This window comes from Podarcis tiliguerta (genome assembly GCF_965153285.1).
Source record: "Podarcis tiliguerta genome assembly, chromosome: 5".
In the NCBI taxonomy this organism is placed as follows: Eukaryota; Metazoa; Chordata; class Lepidosauria; order Squamata; family Lacertidae; genus Podarcis; species Podarcis tiliguerta.
In genome coordinates, this window is record NC_139538.1 from 67,587,862 (window position 1) to 67,609,379 (window position 21,518).

The window sequence follows — 21,518 nt, forward strand, 5'->3', positions numbered from 1 at the left end:
TAACTTGACTAATGGCACAGTCCATGTTCAGAAGCACGTCCTACTGAATTTAATGGGGCTTAATCTCAGGTCAGTGGGACTTGGGCCTCAGCCTAACAACCCCCCCCCCCCAATAATGTTCATAGAAGTAGCACATGCATTCTACATGTTCTGTCTACATTTTCTGCCTCTCTAAATGGTGGTAAAACAGTCACAGGTCATTTTTACTCTGGGCCTTAGTGAATACAGTATTGTACACCTCTGCACACTGAGTCTATTGGGCTGCTTCCTCTGGTGGATGGGAAATATTAGGCAACGTATAGCCAGTTCAAGAATTTGAACATATTTTCCCTATCCTTATAATAAAAGGAGCCAGGTACTGTTGCATGAGAAAGACCAAAACTTAAGTAGCAGGTTAGATATTAATATGATGCTTCCATCATAGTAGATACTGGAATTTTGCAGACAGGAGTCAGCCGTTCTCTAAAGCTCTGTGGTTTATTTTAAAAAAACATTAGCATTCGCTCCTTCGCCATTTTTGCTTCCATTGAAAATTGTTGGTGAGTGAGCAGGGGTTTCATGTCCACACGGTTTACTGAGATTTCCACCCCCTGCTCATCGTTAAAAGAAGTTGACATCCTTCCTTTGGGTACAAGGGCTTTTGTTTTAGTTCATAGGGACTCGTTCAGTTGCATACACTTTGCAACCACTAGAGGTCACTCCTGGACTTATTATTTCTGAATTCAATGTCAGCAGTTTGGAAAGATCTAATGGCCAGGCTCCTTTAGGAATTGAGACACAACGCTGTTTGATGATCATGCAACAGGATACAGACCAGGTCCTGGCAAAGTCAGTGGCAAAGTCTCTCAGTGATTCAAATGGTTGTCAACTGCAGCCTTAGCAATTACCGTATTTTTTGCTCTATAAGACTCACTTTTTCCCTCCTAAAAAGTAAGGGGAAATGTATGTGCATCTTATGGAGCGAATGCAGGCTGCGCAGCTATCCCAGAAGCCAAAACAGCAAGAGGGATTGCTGCTTTCACTGTGCAGCGGTCCCTCTTGCTGTTCTGGCTTCTGAGATTCAGAATATTTTTTTTCTTGTTTTCCTCCTCCCAAAACTAGGTGCGTCTTGTGGTCTGGTGCATCTTATAGAGCAAAAAATACGGTAAATAGGGCTCTAATATAGAGGTGTCTTTCTAGTGGGAACAGCATTAAAAATTGAAATTTTCTCCCCTTCCTTAATTAATTATTGTTTATACTTCTGAAAACCTCGGAATCACCCCCCCCATATTATCTGAAAGCTTATTCAGCCCTTTTTATTCAGAAGCAAAAGCAGAGGACCAGCAATTGTTGCAGAAAGGTGATCCGATAGCAAACAGCAAAGCACAATCTTTTCTCCCCCAATGCCCTGCAGCAGAAGCTGGAAAAGAACAAAGGGGAACATTTCAAAGAATGGGCTAGCAGGGTGAGCCAAACTTGAGCTATCCCATGTAAAGGGGCTGATATGAAAGAAGCTGTGAAATGATCAAAAATGTTTTGCGAGAGTTCCTTTCTTGACTCTCGCGTTTGAACTACCGCCTTAGCAACTCAATATGGCACAAAACAGCATTCGTTGAGATTGGAAATGTGGAGGATTTGCGACCTGGTTGTCTGTGATGTACTGTTTTGGTCCATCCAAAACTTCTGTCAGAATAAGAATGTAAGTGGAAAAAAGGGACCAGGAACTTGCGCACTTTAAACTTTGGCCTAGGTAGAAGATGTGCGTGGGAAAAGAGGAACAGCAAGTATAAGGTGACAACATATGGATGCTGCTTTTTATTGTTCCGTTGTCTCTGCAAGCAGGATCCTGCACATTTCAGAGTTGGCTCTGTGAAAGGAAAGCTCACGCCCAGGGATGGTGGTCCATCTCCCTTTGCGGACAGTGGTGCTGTGATTTGCAGAGGATTCTGAGACCGAGAAGATTTCTCTGTGAGGAAATAAAACCACAACCAACAAACAGTGAAATCAATCTGACCTAGCGTTTAGTATCTGTAGGATGGCTTCTGGGATTTCAATGAGCGCATGTACAGACATACAAAAAACCCCCCACATTTCTCTAGGACAAGTCATCCATGCAACTAACTTTAGATATGTCCCTATGGCCTGAAAATACCACCTTTCCACAATATTACCTAAACCAACTGGTACTGAAGAAAACATATTCAGGTAAACTATTTTCACATTATATGCTCCCGGAAGACTTGCTGTGGGAGACATTCATTGTATGTAAAAATAGCTGGTTCTTAACATCTTTACGAAATAGTTTTTGGAGGGATTCTTAAAAATGTACTTTTCCCACCTCAGATGGTGAATGCAGCCTCATTAAGCCTTTAGACAGGACACACACACACACACACACACACACAGAGCCTTCCCAGTTTCCCTACCTCCTCTGCAAATATACTAGGAAAAGTAGAATCTTTGAAAACTCTCAAGAACTCCCAGTAATTTACAACATATGGGACCTGCAACAAAATGTGCTCTTGTTCAGGATCCTAGCCAACCAGCTTAAGGGGTCATAGACACTTCCACTTCCCCTGTGCCTAGAAAGCACATGTTCAAGAGATGCATGCCCTCTCCCAGGATATTCCATTCCATTTCCCCCTCCCCTTGCATTCTATCCTCCCAGTTAATATTCCATTCCTACTGAGCATTGCTCATTCCTTACCGAACAGTTTATGCCCCCCCCCAAGTTTCTGCGCTAAATATTTGTTGTATTTCTGCAAACTTTTGGAGTTCCTCCATGCCTGTTGATTTTACTCTCTTGTGCATGAGTGATGCTGTTTTGGCTACTCCAGGATAGGGCTAGGAGTGTCTATTTTGGTTCTTTTCAGGTTCTCATTTTCCCAGATTCAAATCTACATATTTATACAATTTTGCAAAAACTCCTCCTCAAAATTCATCAGTGCAAATTTTTTTTATAAAAAATATACCCACATTTGTCTGAAATTTTGCCTTTCACACTCAAATAGGCAAGGCACTTGTAAATGTTATTTTCCCTAATTTTTTTTACACAGATTTGTACATATTACTTGGCTGAAGAAGTGCCTTGCGAAAATCACTGAAGTTTTTTTCTTTTCGTATGGGATGCTGTGTTTCAGTTTCTGTATTGTTTAGAAAGCGTGAATTAGGAAAGCTCTCCTCTCAATGTGGATGGCATCGCATTTACCTTCTCTGCCCAAAGGTCCGCAATTGGAGAATGAGCTTGCCATTAGTGTATATAGGATTGGAACCTATCTGCACTTTGCCTTTTGTAGGAGCATGTCAGGCAAAGAGGCTGAAGGCTTGGCCCTTGGGGAAGTTCTACAAATGAGTTCTACAATATCAAAACCTGAGAGCATATGACCTCCATGGAAGAGGCGGAAGACATGACATAGTTTTGATTTCTCCCTAGTGCCAATTCCAAACCTGTTTGTCCCAAAGTTTGTCTCATGTCCCCGAACTAGACGGATATGCCAAGACCATTCTCTTCTACACAAGCAAAGGCTCTGTCTCACAAGCTTGGGTGAAGCCTGGGAACATTGCCAAGTGCATCTGTGCTGGATGTCATACACAGCACCCGAAACCTGCTCTGGGTCTATTTATGTCAAGAGGCAGCCATGAAAGATTTATCGGCGAGAGCACAAGAGAGCAGTGATGTTATGTCTGGTGGGAAATCAATCTTGGCACAAGATGCGGTAGTTATGGTCCTAAGGAAGGGATTTATCGCCATAACACTGTAAAAGATAAGCCTGCATTCTTTGTATTTGGGCAGCACCTCTTAAAGCTCCTTAGTCTGGCATTGCCCAAGGCTTCCATTAACCTCCCGGCAACCTTCCTAGATGGCGGATTTATTTTAAGAGAACCAGCTTCAGCTCAAACGGTGGGTACGGAACTCATTATCGCTTGTTGCTGAAGACAAGGGCGATAAATATTTGGCTCTCTAAAAGGAGAGGCTACCCCAGCTTCCCTCGGCCTGTTGCTTCTGCATTTTTACAAAGCCCAAGTGGCAGCGAAGCTCATGGCATAGTTGAACCAAAGCGCTGCAGTAGCCAGGGACAGAGGCATACCTAGGGGTTGGTGAAACTAGTCCCCTCATGGGCACTCTCATGAACTGGCAGGACGATGGGAAGGAGGAAGAGAACCCTGGCAAGGTGTGTAGCCGGGACTGGGGCACACCAGGGCAAGCAGCAGGTGGGGAAGGAAGTACTCGCAGGGTGATGGAGGATAGCATGGGGATGGGGGTCCATGCACAGGAACGAGAGTAGCAGGACCCAACACAGCAGGCTCTGAGGTGTAGCGAGCAGCAGGAGGGACACTCCCAGATGCCGAGGCAGGCAAGGGCCCACAGCCCAGCTCCCTAGGTGGCCAGGTGGGGCTTGCTAGTTCTGGGAGGAGGGTTGTGATTCCTCAGCTGGAGTAGGCTTGGAACAGGTGAGGGTCACCTGCCTCATCAAGCTCAGATATTGCAATCAGCAGGCAAAGTACAAAAGGGAAACAGAGTTGAGGTGCTGTGTCTGCTCAACTGCTCATGTTGGTTGGGCCCTGGCTTGGAGGCTCCTGGTCCTCCAGGGTTGACTCTGGATTGTATTCTGACTGCTGGACTTCAGACTTGGCTTACTTGGACTGTGTTTCCTGACCTTTGGACTCTGTTTGTGTGGATTGGCCCCCGGACTTTGACCTTTGGACTTGACATACTGACTTGCTGCCAGGTAGGCCAGGGGTTCAGGACAGGTGCCTATCAGACTATGGAGGATATGATATATATGCGTGTGGTGACACGACATTGCATTCACAGCGAGATGCAATGTGGGAGGAGCTTCCTGTCCTTCTTGCACCACAGTAAAGTGATTTGGGGGGCAGATTTACTGGGGGTGCAAGGGACCCTAGGTATGCCTTTGGCCAGGGATTTGGTAGAGACTCCAGTATTAACCAGCAGCAATGTTGACCAACAGAATCAACAGCAATGATGGCCAACAGACATGGAGGACTACTGTGCCCACTCATACTTTATAATTCAGGGATGGGAAACCACAGGCTGAGGGCTAGATGCAGCCCCCCAGACTTCTCTGGATTCTCTCCAGCAACACTTCCCCTTGAGTGTTTTTGCCTGGTTGGAATGTCTCCTTGAACCCTGACAATGCCTCTTATGTGTGTAGAAAGTTGCCTTAATCAACATTAACTGCTCTGGCCCCACGCACGACTGGCCATGTGGCTCTCAAGGGTAATCCAAAGGGAATGCAGCCTTTGGACTGAAAAGTGTCCCTCGCTCCAAACTGTGGTTGGTATGTTATATGTTTGGAAGCTCAGACTATGAGGTGGACTCTGAATAATGGTTAGCACAAAATGTGTGATATGCTGAGTTGAACTTTTCTCTGTATTTGACCTGTTATGGTGGTTGTTATCCATGCAAGTGATTCCTTAATGTTGAGGTCGTTGAGTTTTGCATTCTTGGACAGGGCTCCGGTTGTGTGGATATATGGGAGTCAAGAACAGCACCTGCTCCAGTGCCCCTTATGGAGAAGCCATTGTGACTTGGGAGAAAGTTAGGTGTTGTAAAATTGGAGAACGTTTGACATTATCCTTGGTTTGGATTCCATAGCTATGGAAGGTGCTTGAGATCTACAGCTCACCTGTAAGCGACTTCTTCTTCTGTAAGCTGCAGACACATGAGCACGGGCACGGTAGAAACTCTTCCAGCTGTATTGAAGTTTGTGGCCACTTCGACTTCTGTTTGGGTTTTGACTGTGGCTTGAAAAAATGGCGCATCCAGTTCTACTTGGAAATCAATGGTCAGTGCGCCCCTGTAATTGGAGAGGGAAAATGAGCACTGTTTTTCAAGGAAGTTGGCTAACTATTGTTGGCAATGGAAAGCTGGTTTTAACCTTGATTTGCACCAAGTCCTGCTGTCTCTGATCAGTTATTTCAGGTGTCCCCCCCCCCCACAATGTAACAGTTGATGTCTGCTACTTCTTAGCAAAAGAGTCATCATCTGAAATGCTATGACTCTTGAGTAGCATTGATGCAACTGCTTGGCCCCAGAAAACAAAGGACGCACATATCTGGCTGCTTTGGCTTGAAGACCAGAGGTGCTATTTTGGACATGAAAGTAAACTGGGATGGGTCTGAAACAGTTCATGTTTAGCATGGTTGATATAAGGGGCAATGCAGAATTGTACCTTTGTCCCAGCATAGAAAGCATGTCCAGCAATTTGCATGTGGAGATGGAGATTGAAATGCAGAGAGCAATGCTGGACAATCAAATAGTCATTTTATGGGCTTGATTGAGTTGGGATAACACTACGAATTTTCCAGTGTTTGACAGAGTATTGGGTAAGGGTCCATCACACTTAGGAGATGAATCCACTTCTTACTCACACGTACCTGGTTTCGACGCCTGTTTTGAACTCCTGCTCCCACAAATTCACATTGACGTCAGCTGAAACATCTAACCCAAGTCCTCCTCGGAGAGTGATCACAGTTTGCAAACCAGACTGAAGTGGGATTGCCTATGCAGCACAGTAACATTCACTTACTGGATTGTTCAAGCGCTTATCATGGGCTTATCAGTGGGGCTTACTATTGAGTAAGGTACATCTTGTCTGTACAAGTGCCCCCCCCCCCAGCTAGTCTGCAGGGGACAATTGGTGCTCATTGCTTCAAAACAGTAATAATTGCAATCACATTCCTAGCCCATCTTTCTCTAAATCAGGGATTTAAATGTGGTGCTCTCCAGCAGGGGTTGGGCTGCTGCTTCCATCAGCCCCAACCAACATGGCAAATGGTCAAAGACTGGACTGAATAAGAGCCCTTGATCAAGGAGCCCCGCTAAATAGCCCTACACAAAGAAGTCCTGCTTCCTGTAGCTCACCAAGCTAGCCTCCAAAGGTGGTGGCACCAGGAGCAAATGGGATGTTCTTATGGGTGCAGCTCTTCACCTCTTCCCATAAGCAGTACTCTAGATGCACATGGGTGACTGGAAAGCTAATGCAGATGTACAATGTTGTCAGTTGAAGGGTGGATGTCCTTAGGCTAATATATCAAACTACAGGCACTGGGAATGTTTGGTGTTCTACCTGAATGCACCAACTGTCACGGGAGGACCTGTTCTTGGTGCTTTGGTTCCAACATGGCTTAAACAAATGCAGCGTGGTGGGTGTGGGTGTGAGTAGGGAAGGGGGCTGGTCCCACCATGACAATTCCTTCTATGCCATCAGTGTACACGGGTATGCAGGGGCTGGTACCTGTAGATGGTCCATCAGCAATACGTTCCCTTTGACCACATTTGTGGGTTCTCCTGAGCTCGTGAAGAACTTCGACATCAGATCTGTGTATCCTTCAAAGAAAGTGATTGGCCGTAACTGGACATCAAGCAGAGCAGCAGACATGCCGGCCATTAATTCATCTTCTCCGTCGGCTGCGCTGCCTCCCAGGATGGCCTCATATCCTTTTGCTTCTATGGCCACCTAGGATACATGAGATGGGAAAGTCTGTGTGATGTTCAGGACTACTACTTTTTCTGCAGCACTAGACCACCACTTCAGAACATACAGTGGTGCCCCGCAAGACGAATGCCTCGCAAGACGGAAAACCCGCAAGACGAAAGGGTTTTCCGTTTTCAGAGATGCTTCGCAGGACGAATTTCTCTATGGGCTTGCTTCGCAAGACGAAAATGTCTTGCGATTTTTGAGGGTTTTTTCCGCTCCCCAACCCCTTTTTCTAAAGCGCTAAGCTGCTAATAGCCTTTTAGCAGCTAATCCCTTAAGCCTTTAATAGCCGTTAATAGTCCTTAAACTGCTAATAGCGCTAATAGCGCTAATCCGCTAATGAGCTTGCTTCGCAAGACGAAAAAACCGCAAGACGAAAAGACTCGCGGAACGGATTCTTTTCGTCTTGCGAGGCACCACTGTACTCCTCTTTCTATGTAGTAGTAGTAGTAGTAGTAGTAGTAGTTATTATTAACGCTGCTACTACTATTATTTTGATTTATTACTTACTGTATGCCCTGAAACCTTAGGGTGAAGAATATCACACTTGAAAAAGGACGGGCCCTGAAAATGCACGTCTCAGGTGTCAAAGGCTAGAGTAAAGGCCAGGAGCATCTTCAGCATTCCCCAAAGTCTGTATGGTTAAGTTGCCAGGTGTGCCTCCATGGAGAGGCAGTTCCACAATTTAGGGGCTGCCACAGAGAATACCCTCTCCTGGACCACCACCCACCTGAACCTCTAAGGGTGGTGGAACCACCAAGAGCCCCCCCCCTGCTTATCTTAGGGAAAGAGTCTTTCAGATATTTAAAGGATGTGTACTCCCCACTCCGCCCTAGTTCCCAACAAGAGAGCTCCCTTTTCCTAAATAAAGGGAGGAAAAGTCAAGATGTTTCTATACACCACACAGCAAGGCCTCACCCCCTCATCCTAAAGCAGGTCTTCTACTATGACATTGAGCCAGTTATCACTCAGCAGCTATCTTCAGGATTTGGGCTGGTGTGAGGAAAATGCCAAGTACCTGCCTTGGTTTCCAGAGCATTATTGGCCATTGAAACTCCTCCTCCTTTGGAGTGGGGGCCACTGCCTAAGCAAATTGGGACGCATCTTTTTGTATAAATTGACGAATACCGCTAATAAAAATTGGGAGAGGGAGAAATCTGTTTAAAATTAAAGGGTATGCTTGGACGACAATTACACATTGCCCATAAGGCAAGGGTGAGACCTAAAAAATATTCAGAACTGTCTTGAGCAACAACAGAACAATGAAATATGGGCTGGATCTAGACATGTAAAAAAGCATTTCAGGAAAACTCGTTGTAAACCTCAAAGTGGGAAGCCACGTTGGCGAAAGTTGGGACTTCACAGCGCCACCTGGTGTCGCAGTGTCATAACGCATATAAAACGTTTTTTCTTTACTAATGTAGCCGAGTCCACAATGGCGCAATAGGAAGCGCCATACCTGAGCTGCTTGGAGTTGGTAGCCATGGCTTAGGATGTTGAAACTGGTGGTGCTCTTCCTCAAAATGCCAATGTCTGAGAACAGGAGATCCAGGCCAATGGTAGAGAGAGTGTCATTGGTGGCTGAAAGGGAGATCCGAGAAAGAGACACATAGCTTCACATCACGGTCAAGGGATATTGCATGAAGAGGAGCAGACAGCTTTCCAAAGGTTTTAATAAAAGCGTGGCAACATGGGAAGTATCTGTCTGAACATGTGGTCTGACCCCTTGACCCCAGAATATGCAGGAGACTATGGCTGTCTAGTGCATGAGGGGAAAAAGTTACCTGTCACTGGTCCTGAGAAGGAGATGGAGCTGCCAGCTTCAGAGGAGAGGAAGTAGTAATTATTTATCTGCGGGTCATTCAGAACCTCTTTAGCGACCTTCCTGTGGGGGAAACAAAACAAAAAAACCAGGAAGGGGTGTGTGATATGGACTATGTCTGCAAAGGAGAGTAAACCTGTTTTGGGGAACCTGGCTGCCATTTTGGAAGAGGTTAAATTGATTTGTGAAATATATGGTAAATGCAGCGAAGGAGGAGTGCATTCCTTAGAATAATATAGAAAATCTGTGACCATGGACACCCACAATGTGGGGGTGGGGGTGGGCAGAGAGGTTAATTTCTCACTTAAAAAAAAAGAACAGTGCTAGTACATTTTGCCTTGTAGTTCAGGTGCTACAAATGCTAGAAATGACCGCATCCTGTCAACACAAGGATTGTGCAATGGGACTTCCTCTTGTGCAGGCGCCCACACTCTCCCAACTTGCTCCAGATTGTTAGGGGAACCCCTAAAATATATTTATGAGGTACACTGGGCAAGAAGAGGGGGAGCAGCAGAAATCCTTTCACTGACAGAAACATTCACTTAGCGCAACACTGAGTCCTACCCTTACACTTTCCTAAAAATGAAATCTGAGAATCTGGGGATTATGATTCATTGGGATGGGGCTGCCTCCCCTTGCCCCACACCCTGTGAATGCCTATGTCTGCCATGTTCCTAAAAGCCAGTTTGAAAGTGGGGTTGTTCTGATCTCTCCCCAAGCCCAAACTGAATATTATCATACAAGGATAGTTTTACCTGGTTGGATGATGACCGGAGTGTACGATGTTTTGGATTTTTGACAGCAGAAATCTTGACATTTCTGGTTCAAGTTCTCTGGTGGCCAACAGGATATTGGCGAAGTCCTCTGGCAAGGGATCATTGTTCAACAGGATTTCTGCAGCAGCCAGCCTTGAAATTTTTGGATAGCGTCTGTGCACTTCATGGAATATGCGTTTCATTGCCATTTTAACCTGGCAACGCAGAAATTGAACACAGTCTGTTTGTTTTTAGCATGACATTCAGCAACTAGGTTTGTACAGAGGTCATTCATGAAACCAAATACCTTTCCAAGCTACAATTTTAACCCTGACATGCTAGTTTTCTACATGTAGGGGTCTCCCCCATGCTCTCAGTCATGTAATCCCTTAATTGCATTGTGAAGTGGTATAGTCACAGGAGGATTATACCATATGCTCTATTTATTTTCTTTTTTTGACAGGGTGATATATTTATACCCACTGTGGTCACCTCCACACCCATACATTGAGAGCATTCTTATACCACTTTAACAGTCATGGCTTCACCCATAGAATCATGGGAATTGTAGGCCTGTAAGGGGTCTCCTAGCCATAACAAACTACAGTTCCCAGGATTCTTTGGGGGAAGCCAGGACTGCTAAAGTATTATAAGAGTGCTCGCAATGTATGGTATGGAAGTGACCCTTGACTCTCCCTAAATAAGGGGAGTCTGTCTCAAAGTCCAGCCTCAGAATATCTCCAGGTCCCACCAGTAGCGGGGGATGGAGAAGAAGGAGGAATATAACCTTTCAAGCAGAAGTGGAGGAACCTCCAAAAACCACAGAGGGTTGGTGAAATTATTTTCTGTTGGATAAACTGAGCCCTTCTTGGCACAAGAGGACCTAGAATGTTTCATTGATGAAAGCTTACATAGGGAAAAAAAGATATATTTTTGGGAAATGCTCTTTAAGTAACGGAGACTGTGCCATACCGTGCTTGAGATGTGCTGTGCAGAATACCTCTGTAGTGCATTCAGCGCTGTGGCTGAGACCGTGGCAGAGCCCTCTTCTGCATAATGCAGGAAGATGGGGATGGATTCTGGGAGCAGAGCACTTTTCAGGGACAACAGATAAATCACCCTCTCAGAGTCCTTCTTGGTGTTCTTGAGCCTTTGCACGATGGAGTCTACTTCAAGTCTTACTTCCTGTTTGTTTGACATGGGAGACACAAGAAAAAGGGAGGTGGGCACTAAATCGACAACATCCGCAATCTGAGCTTTCCTAGGTGTGGGTGGGTGGGAGTAGAACACAGCATTGGACGGGCGTCAACTCACTTGAAGACCACACAGTTCCATTTGGCACAGCTTGCCAATCAGGCTGCCGATTACAATATTCCCTGTTTCCCAGGTGGCTGCTTCTAGTTTCTTTCCATTCAGCTTATCCTGGAAGAGGAATGAAGACCGGTCATAGCATAGAGATGCCTGAGAAATTTGATTTGATTTATTTGTTTTTGCAAATTCCAATCGGGGATGACCTGATCCACACCTCTTGGGAGTACCGGGAGGTTCAGAACACAGCCTTCCTTGGCACTGTACAAGCCTTTTGAGCTGCTGCCTTTAAAAAATAATGTATCGGAAGATGGCTTGAGATGCCTATTATGTGAGAAAACGTCTTCAAAAATACCTATGTGAGCATGGACTTTCATGCAGGTTTTTCACACATGCATGAGAAACGTTGGTTGGCAAGGCCAGAAGCAAAAGTAGGTAGAGCAACGAATATGATTGTTTTCTTTTGTACACCAGTTTCTACACACTCACACATCTCTCTGTATCCTCCATCCAGACAAGCAAGAGTCCTTATCTAAGTTCAAGGTTGCCTTTCAGCTAGGCATAATCACTTAAGGAGGGTGCAAAGCAGGATGTGTGAGGGGGCGTGGCTTAGGGAGAGGGGGTGTGGTCTGGGGATAGTCCTATGGGCCAGATAGAGTCTTGTATTCAGCTCCCGGAACAGAGATGCCCCCACCCCTAGCTTGAGTGTTAACCTGCATATATGAAGAAGCCACCACTGATGAATCACTGCCAATATTAGCTACCAATGGATATCGAATCAACATCACTTGTTTCAATGGAGCCAGCTTAAACATTCACCTGAGAGTCGTCATGAGCTGAGCACTCAAGTACAGTGCACAGGTGTGTGAACAAGCCCAAGAAAATCACTAGAGTGAATTCTAGGTTTCCAGAACGTTACATTCATGCATTTCACATTTTCAAATTCCTTCCTTCCTCAGGGCAGCAAAAAAAGGGAGCAGTCTGCCCCCTTTAATTTCACAAAAGCCCTGTGAGGTAGGTAGGTCAAACTACACCCAGATCTAAATCTCTGTCCATCCTACGTCACAGGGACATCCATTCATAAATAAAAGGGGTGAAGTAAAGCGCAAGAAAAGGCCCAGAGAAATAAGCCACAGTGCCTTCTACTTACTACCACCAGACGCAAGAGCTCCTTTGAAGGGCGAGGGGAGAAGGCTGCAGCGTAGAAGAACTTCTCCAGTAAGGCGGCATTCTTTTTGCTCCCGAAACTGAGAAATTCGGACAGGGCCATCAAGGAAGCTGTAGAATGGGCAGCCACTGCAGCTTCAACGTAGAAGGACCTAAAAGGTGGGAAGGGGTGGAGAGAAAGGATCAGGTGTGCTGGAAGAAAAGGAAGAGACCTGCAGAGAACCCAGGATTAACTAGACAGGTGCAAATTATAGATACGGTATATAAATTAGATGGGCATCTGACATCAAGTGACCCAAAATTTAATATCAGCGCCACACACTGTGTGACAGCAAGGAATGGGCAAATCTGTCAATTTTTGTTTTACTCAGTTTCTCATCCTTCCATTCTTCAGTTCTCCATATTTTCTCCATATTCTCCATTCTCCATATTTTCACATCAGTTTGTTGTTGGTTTGTTTGTGAATTTTCTGGGCTTTTTAATTGAAAAAACAATCACTTTCATTCAAATGTCTCCTAATATAAATGTTCTTGCATGCAGTTTTGCCCAACAATTTATTTTTTTGCAAAGCCATTTTCTCTAATATAATGCAATTGTATATTACTTTCATTACTATATTCACTTTTATGCACACTTTACCCTAATAAAATGCATTTTTTTGTATCCATTGCTTGGATAGAGAAATGTACCACAAAATTCCTCCTGCAAACTGATCAGAACAAATGCTCAACGAATAGCAGGTGTCCTTGAAGCTCCCCACAAACTGTGTGCAAACAAATCAGGAAAGGTGCTTAGCAAACAGGTCATCTGATTTTAATTGTTGCAGACCACCCTGACTCATCCCTTTAGAAGGTTCTGAGTAAAAAATTCATTTTTAAAATAAATACACAAATAATTTCCACAAATAATTACTCTTGAGAAAGAGTAATTCTTCATTTGCCCTGCCATCTCTTTCCTTACGCCATCTCTTCTGGTGCTTTCTTCAACAGCAGCAGGATGTCTTTCTTCTTGGCATCACGCAACATCTGGACAACTTTGCAAAAATGCCAAGTGGTCGATGCCTCAGAGAGGTCCAGTCTGCGTTTCTTTTTAGCCAGTGTTTTCAAGTAGGTTTTGAGCTAAAAGGGAGAGAGGAGGAGAGAGAGAAAGAAATTGAAACACACAAACATCCTCCTTCATAACAATATATATCAGCAGTGTATGCTGATATAGATTCCAAAAACGGAAATTTGCAGAACTCCTTCCTGACAAACAGTCTCCACAAGCTATGTGCTATTTTCACACCTTGTGAACCAAGAAACCAAGGGATGAGGTCTCAAAGCTCTAAATAATTCCTGATCGGGCCTCCTCTACACTGAAGTTTAAATAGAAAATGGGTAAATCTAGACAAAAGCTATAGTTTTCTGTTCCACTCACAGATGGGTACTGGGTGTTGGTCCTCTTGACAGGGTCGCTCACTATGTTAATGGGTTGCGGTTTCCTCAGCACAGCCGCCAGGGCTTCCTGAGGGCTTTCCCCAGGTAATTCTTTTGATCCAGGCACTTGAGTCACAAGTTCAAGGTGTTGCCTGGGGAGTGAAAAGACACTTGTTGATAAGGGCCTCCATCTTTAAATATCACAAACATAACTTACTATGTGGCATGGACTCACATTTGAAATTATGGCAGCGAGGACCCCTTCTGAACCAAAGTAAGGCACTTTTAAGTTTATTTAGGTGCAAAGTATTGGTAAAAATGCAACACTCAAGTGTCCACAGTATCCTTGCAAGAGGAGAAAACCAGAACAACTTGGGCACGTCCTCATTAACACTCATTGGCCACACTCCCATGACCTCCTAGCAGCTCCACCAGACACACAGTGGTCTACTGTGGTAGAATGAAACAGATATGAATTCAGGTGAACTCCTTGGTGTTTTTTGCAGGTTGTGCAAATGGGAGAGACAGTGCTGTTAGGGTGCTGGACCAGGGCCTGAAAGAGTAGGGTTGAAGTCCCACTCAGCCTTGAATAACATTGGGCGATCTTGGGACAATCAGTCTCCCAGCCTCACCTCCCTCACAAGTTTGTGAGGATAAAACAGGGAGGGGGAACTGTGTATGCTCACCTTAAGATCCTTGAAGGAAACACGGGATATAAATAGATGAAGACATTTGAGAAATGGTGAGGAGGCCATTAATACTACGTTGTTGCCACTTGTTTTGGGCTTATAGGTTTCTCCTCATACTCTGGCCTCAACTCCAAGGAAATCAAGATTCCACAGGACGCCATTTTCTAATTCTGACCAAAGAAGGCACCATTTGCCACCCCCAGTGTGCCAGGCCAACTGAATGTAGCAGCGCAGAACCAACCTGGAGGTGATATCGACTCCAACGGAAGACTTCAGGTTTAGAGAGATTGTATGACTTTCTTCGGACAATGCGGACTTGAGGAGCTGTCCTTCCACAGAATAAAGACTTTTACTTACAGGTTGCCACAGGACTCCAAACATCTGTAAAAAGAAGATGAATATTTCCTCACTAGACCCTGGCTCCACCTCTTCAGGTAACTAGATAACTAAAATCAACCAGTTGCTATTAAATATTATAAAGTGTCATTAGCCTCCAATGGTTTTCCTCCAAAGAGAAGTCAGACCCCAGTAAGTGGTTGCCTATGGGAAAATAATATTGCTGCCTCAGCGCTAATAATAATAATAATAATAATAATAATAATAATAATAATACCCTGCCCATCTGGATGAGTTGCTCCAGCCACTCTGGGTGGCTTCCAACACATATAAAAACCTAATAAAATGTCAAACATGTGGGAGGGAGGGAGAGAACTTAATGTGCACTCTATGTATGGCATTCATCAAATATTGCACAGTGAATCAGCCTAAGAAAAGTAGTTCTACATGGACTTTGATATCAAAACCAGGATAGACTGGTATTTTGAAAGTGGTTACAGAAAGCTGGAAAATGGATAGAGATGCAATTATCAAACTTGCCTTGTTAACAGAGCTGAATCCAAACTTTGTTCTTTTGCATCCATGGAGGTCTTTTGTCTTCAGAACAGAATCCTTGGAGACTGTGTAGGTCACTGGGCAGCTCCCAGAAATGTCATCCTAAACAACATAAATGGGAAAGTTAGGAGTAGAATAGTGGATGCTAAATTAGTCCTGTGTTTGGTTCAAATGTCTTTTTTACTATTCCAGTGATGGAGTTGGCTGGATCAGATGTTTTCTGACTATGCTGCAGACTCCATCCAGACGATGCAATAAATGGGATTCTGGTGGGTTGACTCATCTGTAACAATGGTGGGGGATCTGTGGCCCTCCGGCTCCCATCCACCATTGCAAAAGGGCAAGGAGGATGTTTTCCAAATTCCATGATTCTTACACAAGATGCACAAACGCTCTTTATCAATGCTGAAAGCACTTGGTGTTTGATTTTTTGCAAACGTAAAAAGTGGAGTGGCTATATGAGCAGAACTGGCCGATTATGAAGTTGAGGCACAATGAAATAAATCCTCATGGCGCTTCCTTAATCATTGGCCTTATTTTGTGGTGGGTGAGAGCACTTTTTAGAAGACGTAAAAGGTGCTAGGTACTACAGCTATATAAGAGTACAAGGATATTTGCTGCTGCAGTGGCAAGAAAGAAAGAAAGAAAGAAAGAAAGAAAGAAAGAAAGAAAGAAGCCTTGTTTTACCTCAGTCACTGTCCCAGGGTGGGTCTGAAACTGGAGAAGGCTGACCAGGCCTCTCTTCAGCTCCAAAGTTAAGGGGCTTCCAGCTTGGTCTTCATAGATGCCTTCAACCTGCAAAGTGAAAGCAAGGCCATGGTGAGAGGGAATCTGAGGGGAAAAGTGACCAAGGATAGCAGAAAGAGGTGCATGAATTAAATGGTCATCATTTCTCTTCCTCGTGGGCTATCAGTAGTTTGATAATGAGTAACAGCAGCATGAGGTAGGAAAATCTGCTGCTGCTGCTGCTTCTTTTGGCACCCATAAGAATGGTAGGAAAATCTGGTTCCATGAAACTTGCCCCAAACTCAAAGCAATGACGGGAACCTTTGGAGTATCCCAGACAACGTTTCAGACAACAGAAGGATGAATTGTGACTCTCAGAGGTGAACAGGCCATCCCAGGTCCAACACCACGGATAGAACTTACGCACCTCCTCAAAACAGAATGCTTTTCCAGCAAACTCAATCCACACACTTCAGCTGCTAATTATCAAGCATTTAAGTCAGAGCTGTGTGGAGACGACTTCTTGAAATTTGTGAGTAGGTGGGCTAAGTACTCCACCAAATTTCTCCAGGGTGAGGAGAAATTCTCCAGTGGTTTCTCAAGAGGGAGATTTTCTACCTGAAGTGGCAGTAGAACAAGTTATTTTTTCCTATCTAAAGCCCCCACCCAACCCCGGTGTTTCCCACTTCAAGTTTCAGCAGTGGCAACTTAGTCACCATTTTGAGCTCCCTGAACCTAGTATCATTCCAAGGAATTGTGAAGAAAGGTTAGTGACCTATCTTCATGCCCAAAAGAAAATAGTGAAAAGTGTTTGAAGAAAATTCTCCAGAGTACCATTCTTTTTCTGTGTTGTGGATGTGAATGAGTGTGTGTGTGTGTGTGTGTGTGTGAGAGAGAGAGAGAGAGAGAGAGAGTCTCAAATGCTTTTAGAAAAATGCAGTCTGACCATTTTTGGCTCAGCTCTAGTTCCATTAAATGCAGGTGTGAACCTTCCCATAGTGTGGTTGGTTTAATGTGAACCTGTGTCATTTGAAAAAGACATCATGGCCTTGTGCATCTTGTGGTTTCATGTGTTTCGTTGGCTTCAAACCTTATAATCTGGTTTCTCTCTCCTTCCCATCAGCGTGGTGGTTGTCGAGCCAAGGATACATGGCTATAAAGGTGATAGGGCTGGGTGATAGGGCCAATTATTCAATATCTGCAAAAGCAGATCTAGCCAGCTGCATGTCTTCCAGAAAGTGTTGTTCACGCTGCTGAACATTCTAGTTGTATGTACAGTAAGGGTGAAGCTGAGATGTTCTATTAACTTAATTTACGGCATTAAAAGAGCACCATCCTTTACTAGCCTCTAGTCAATATCAATGTGTTGTAGTCACCATTAGCCCTATCCTATACTTTTAATTTTCTTTTTGTGGGAAGGAAAAATAGGTTTACATTTCATGTTATATTTTATTACCCTTTTACAAAATAAGCTTGCATCACCTCTGCACCTGGCATTGGCAGAGGGTTTAAATTATGTTTGAGGTGCCTTCCAATTCCATGAGTCTCAAAAAGCAACACTACGCATAAAATCGTTACATTATGCATAGGTATGGGACATTGTACCCCGGAACACAGAAATTCGGTAAGATTCAGAAAAGGTAGACAAATAGATTAAAAGTTATTTGAGAACTGGAACATTTTAAAATGTACACCGGAATATGAAAGCACAGGCTTCTGTTGTGTCCTTGCGCAATATTAGTTCTATCCTATATTTATTGTGAAATATATCTGGCTGAAGCAGGCTGGGTAGTACAGTCACTCCCATCTCCTCCTTGGCTTGCACAAGTGCATTATTAGTGGTATTAATACCTGGCATACTACCTGATACTACTTGGGCACTGCCACTAGTCCATAGAAAGCTGTGCTTGTGGTTTCTGAAGGGAGCTTCCTCTTAGGCAAACGTTGACAATTGTCCGCCACTAATTGCTTTCTAATGACAATGAAAAGTATAAACATCCTTGTTGGCGATGCTGGCTACCTTGCATGAAGCTGAAACTGGAGAGAAAAGTGAGGAAGCCTTTTCCCCAAAAGGTCTGCCTCATATTAACATACCTTCCCATTTTTCCAATGCAGGAAAACGGGCTGCTCCAGTTCTGTAGTGTTCAGTGAAACTTGGGAAGGTTGATTGTTGTTATCCGTCTGACTCTTACTTTGTTCTGGATCATGATGGAGTTGTAGGCCATGCATCTAAGTTCCCAAAATGAGCAGAAGAAAATTAAGACTTTTGCCCACCTCCCCAGTCCTTCAGAGTTACACCTTTGGGCCAGGTGGTCTGAAGGGGACAAGATGGCACCCCTTCTCATTCTCTCTCTCTTGCTTTCCCATCCCACAAGTTATTTGTAAATGCACCACACCGTGATGTCCCTCTCTTCTCCCAGCTGAAAGCAGTGGGGCTAAGTGTCTATAAACAGAACAGGTCTCCAAGAGAAGTATCCATTGGTTATTCTATGTACCCAGGGCTAGCCTGAGGAAAAAGACCTGCATTTCTCTACTCCCCTTTTAATAACAATGCTAATTATTTGTCCAATCCCTTTCTAAAGCCATCTAAGTTAGTGGAAATGAGCTCCCCTTCTGGCAAAGAATCCCATAGTTCAACTATGTGCTTGCAGTGTATAAAATAATATGCAACGTTCTTTTGCTCGATGTCTGTGCAGATAGTGTTGGCAGGGAACGGGGAGGGTTGTTAGCTGAGGATGATCATTTCCAGATCAACCTGAGTTATTGGTCAAACTAGGTGAACATTCTAAGTGAGCAATGTCAGTTCTAGTGCTGAACAGAAGCCCAGCGGTAGCAGGAGAAACATACAATCTGAACATGCTTAAAGAAATCTCCGGCGTTGGTTAGTAATGGAAAACCAGTGTTTCCCCTCTCAATCGTTTAAAACCCATTGTAGGATGAAGACGTCACCAACTTGGACTTGGAGAAGGTGCTCCCCGGCATTGCTGGGATTTCTCCACACGAGATGCACATCAACCACAGCTTCAGCCTGCAGCTTGCTTCCTTGCAAAGATGGCCTTGACAGATATCTTAGCTGGCCACCCAGTGAGTAGCGGTACTGGTATAGGATTCCTGACTTGAAAGATGGTGCCTCCAGGTTCTCTATAAAAGAGTCCTACACTGAAGTCACTTGAACACTTTTAAATAAGATGCTGAGTCTCAGCTGGTCCATGTGAGAAGGAAGGGCTGGATTTGTTGGAGGTGCTGGACGCCAAGAATACTGACCAGTTGAGTTTCCCCACCAACCTCACAACCCCCGTTTGCTAAGGCAATGTGGCTTGGTCCTACATCACCCCAAGGATGGAATATCAAGCTCTTATCATGTGCACTGTAATTCCTTCTCATGCCATGAACAGCTGGACAGAGGTAGGAGAAAGTCACGCTGGATGGCAGAAAATGGAACAGCTAGATCAGCATAGTTCTGTGTGATTATCTGTCATAGGCTTTGATTAGTATCATAATATTCTGGAGGGGCAGTGCAATTATTATGCTCACTCCTATAGAGTGTGGGGAGCCTGTGGCCCTCTGTTTTTATGGACTCAAACTCCTATCAGCCCCAGCCAGCATGGCCAATGGTTAAAGATAATGGCAATTGTAGTCAAGCAGGCTCTAGAGGGTCACAGGTTCTCCACCCCTATTTTAAATAGAAGAGGTAACAATCATTGCTGGGATATTACCATGTCTGCAGGAAGATGCTCTTAGACACTATTACAGATATTAATGGACATTTGTTATTCCTGATCCACACCAGGTAAGTAAGTTCCAATGATTTGAATAGGATGAGACTTCCATAAAATATATTTAGAATTTCAGCCACAGAGCTTAATGGGGGGTGGGGGGAAATCAGCCCAGTCCAGTTAGAGTTGACCATTTTCAATCCCCCTGTTGCCAATAGCTTTAAAAATGTATTTAATTTTGGTTGAGGTGTGCCACATCTGAATCGTCTTAATACGGATTCTCTCCAATTTAAGCCACCGTAAATTGTAGGGTTCAAAGATCCTCCTTGCCAAACGCTAGGATGGTCCAATATGTTGTGTTATTAAAATGATCGTTGTTTTATATAACACACCATTTGAATGCTCATAGCAACCAAGTAGTTACATTTCATAACCCATTTTGATTTGGCATCCTTAATTCTGCAAAAAGTCCATAGCAGATCCAAGGATGGGGTTGGGGCATAGCTGTCAACGTTTTCCTTTTTTTAAGGGAAATTCCCTTATTCTGAATAGGATTCCTCACAAGAAAAGGGAAAGGTTGACAGCTATGGGTTGTGGGGGGGGGGGAGAGCATAATCAGCTTTCCACTGACCGTTTGGTACTATGAAAGCTAAGTCACGTTTAAATACTTTCTGTGCCACTTAATTTTATATTTCCCACGAACATGTGGAAAACAACAGGTGCTCAAGGAAATTTGCAGGCAAGGCTCTGGGATCCAGGAGCCTGAATCTGAGTCACAAAGAGCTGCCCCTCAGGATCCACTGGTTGATGGTTGCCATGCCAATAAATTGTACATGAATGGGACTGAGAAGGGGATCCTTTTCACAGCTTCCCTCCTTTGAGCTTCAGAATCCCAACGAGCAAATAAGTTAACCAGGACTCACCTCAGTGAGATATTTTTCAGATTTCATGCCCTCCCTCTGAACTTTCCAGTGCCTTGTCTCTCTTACCTTTTGCTGCAGAGGAAAAGAAAAAGAGAAGCAGCCAGCAGTATCTTGAAGCTGCCGGCGAGTTCATGGTGCAGATTGTGTGTGCAAATCAAAATGCATGGATGGGCAGTGAATCCAAAAAGGGGGTGGGGAAAGACCCCTCAAGCGGACATTCACAATATATTGCGGCCAGCCCTGACTTGCTTCCTATCCCCAAATTACACATCACCGGGAAGGCAAATGATTAATCAGCAGCAGCAAAAGGTACTCAGGGCCTGGAATGTGGTGGATCAACATTTACCAAAGCTCTGGGGATGAATGCTGCAATGGACGTTTCAAGCGGAGCCTTTGGAATCTGCTTGCCTGTTTTGCAGCCTTTCTATTACTACCCATCAGCCCCCATCTGTAAGAAAGTTCTGCAAAGGGGCCCCCTTCACCTTCCTCCTCCAGAGGGAAACTGACGTGGAGGAAGCAGGCATAGCACTAAGAGGCAGCGTCTCTCCTCTCTCCTCTTTACCAACATCAAGGGGCTCAGTGTTCCAGCCTCTAAGATCAAGTTACTTCAAGGGCAGGCTGG

The 21,518-nt window shown here is 44.5% G+C and overlaps 2 protein-coding genes across 2 annotated transcripts in view; one reads left to right on the forward strand and one right to left on the reverse strand.

The window, feature by feature from the left end:
• Positions 1 to 2,383, forward strand: part of ADAMTS14 (ADAM metallopeptidase with thrombospondin type 1 motif 14) — a 75,507-nt gene extending 73,124 nt beyond the window's left edge. Inside the window, exon 23 of the transcript XR_014511593.1 lies at positions 2,353 to 2,383. The gene's annotated coding sequence lies outside the window, so the exon portion shown is untranslated. The remainder of the gene's footprint in view (positions 1 to 2,352) is intronic.
• On the reverse strand, positions 1,782 to 21,457 carry LOC310678066 (microsomal triglyceride transfer protein-like). Its single transcript, XM_083441388.1, has 18 exons — positions 20,963 to 21,457; positions 19,211 to 19,398; positions 18,352 to 18,486; positions 16,219 to 16,326; positions 15,517 to 15,633; positions 14,882 to 15,021; positions 13,953 to 14,103; positions 13,497 to 13,654; positions 12,520 to 12,688; positions 11,376 to 11,483; positions 11,034 to 11,246; positions 10,062 to 10,276; positions 9,269 to 9,369; positions 8,944 to 9,065; positions 7,242 to 7,463; positions 6,382 to 6,506; positions 5,631 to 5,801; positions 1,782 to 1,945 (listed from the first exon to the last, which is right to left on the reverse strand). Exons 1-18 carry the CDS (start codon positions 21,027 to 21,029, stop codon positions 1,795 to 1,797), a joined length of 2,661 nt encoding a protein of 886 aa, XP_083297514.1. The 5' UTR covers positions 21,030 to 21,457; the 3' UTR covers positions 1,782 to 1,794.
• Between the last annotated feature and the right edge of the window lie 61 nt (positions 21,458 to 21,518).

Excerpts from the sequence above, each read along its gene's own strand:
- LOC310678066 (XM_083441388.1), bottom strand. The coding sequence starts at position 21,029 with ATGAACTCGCCGGCAGCTTCAAGATACTGCTGGCTGCTTCTCTTTTTC. Across the intron at positions 15,022-15,516 it reads GATTCAGCTCTGTTAACAAG|ATGTTTGGAGTCCTGTGGCA; the intron begins GCAAGTTTGATA and ends TTCTTTTTACAG. Across the intron at positions 11,247-11,375 it reads TGGAACTGTGTGGTCTTCAA|GAAGTAAGACTTGAAGTAGA; the intron begins GTGAGTTGACGC and ends TCAAACAAACAG.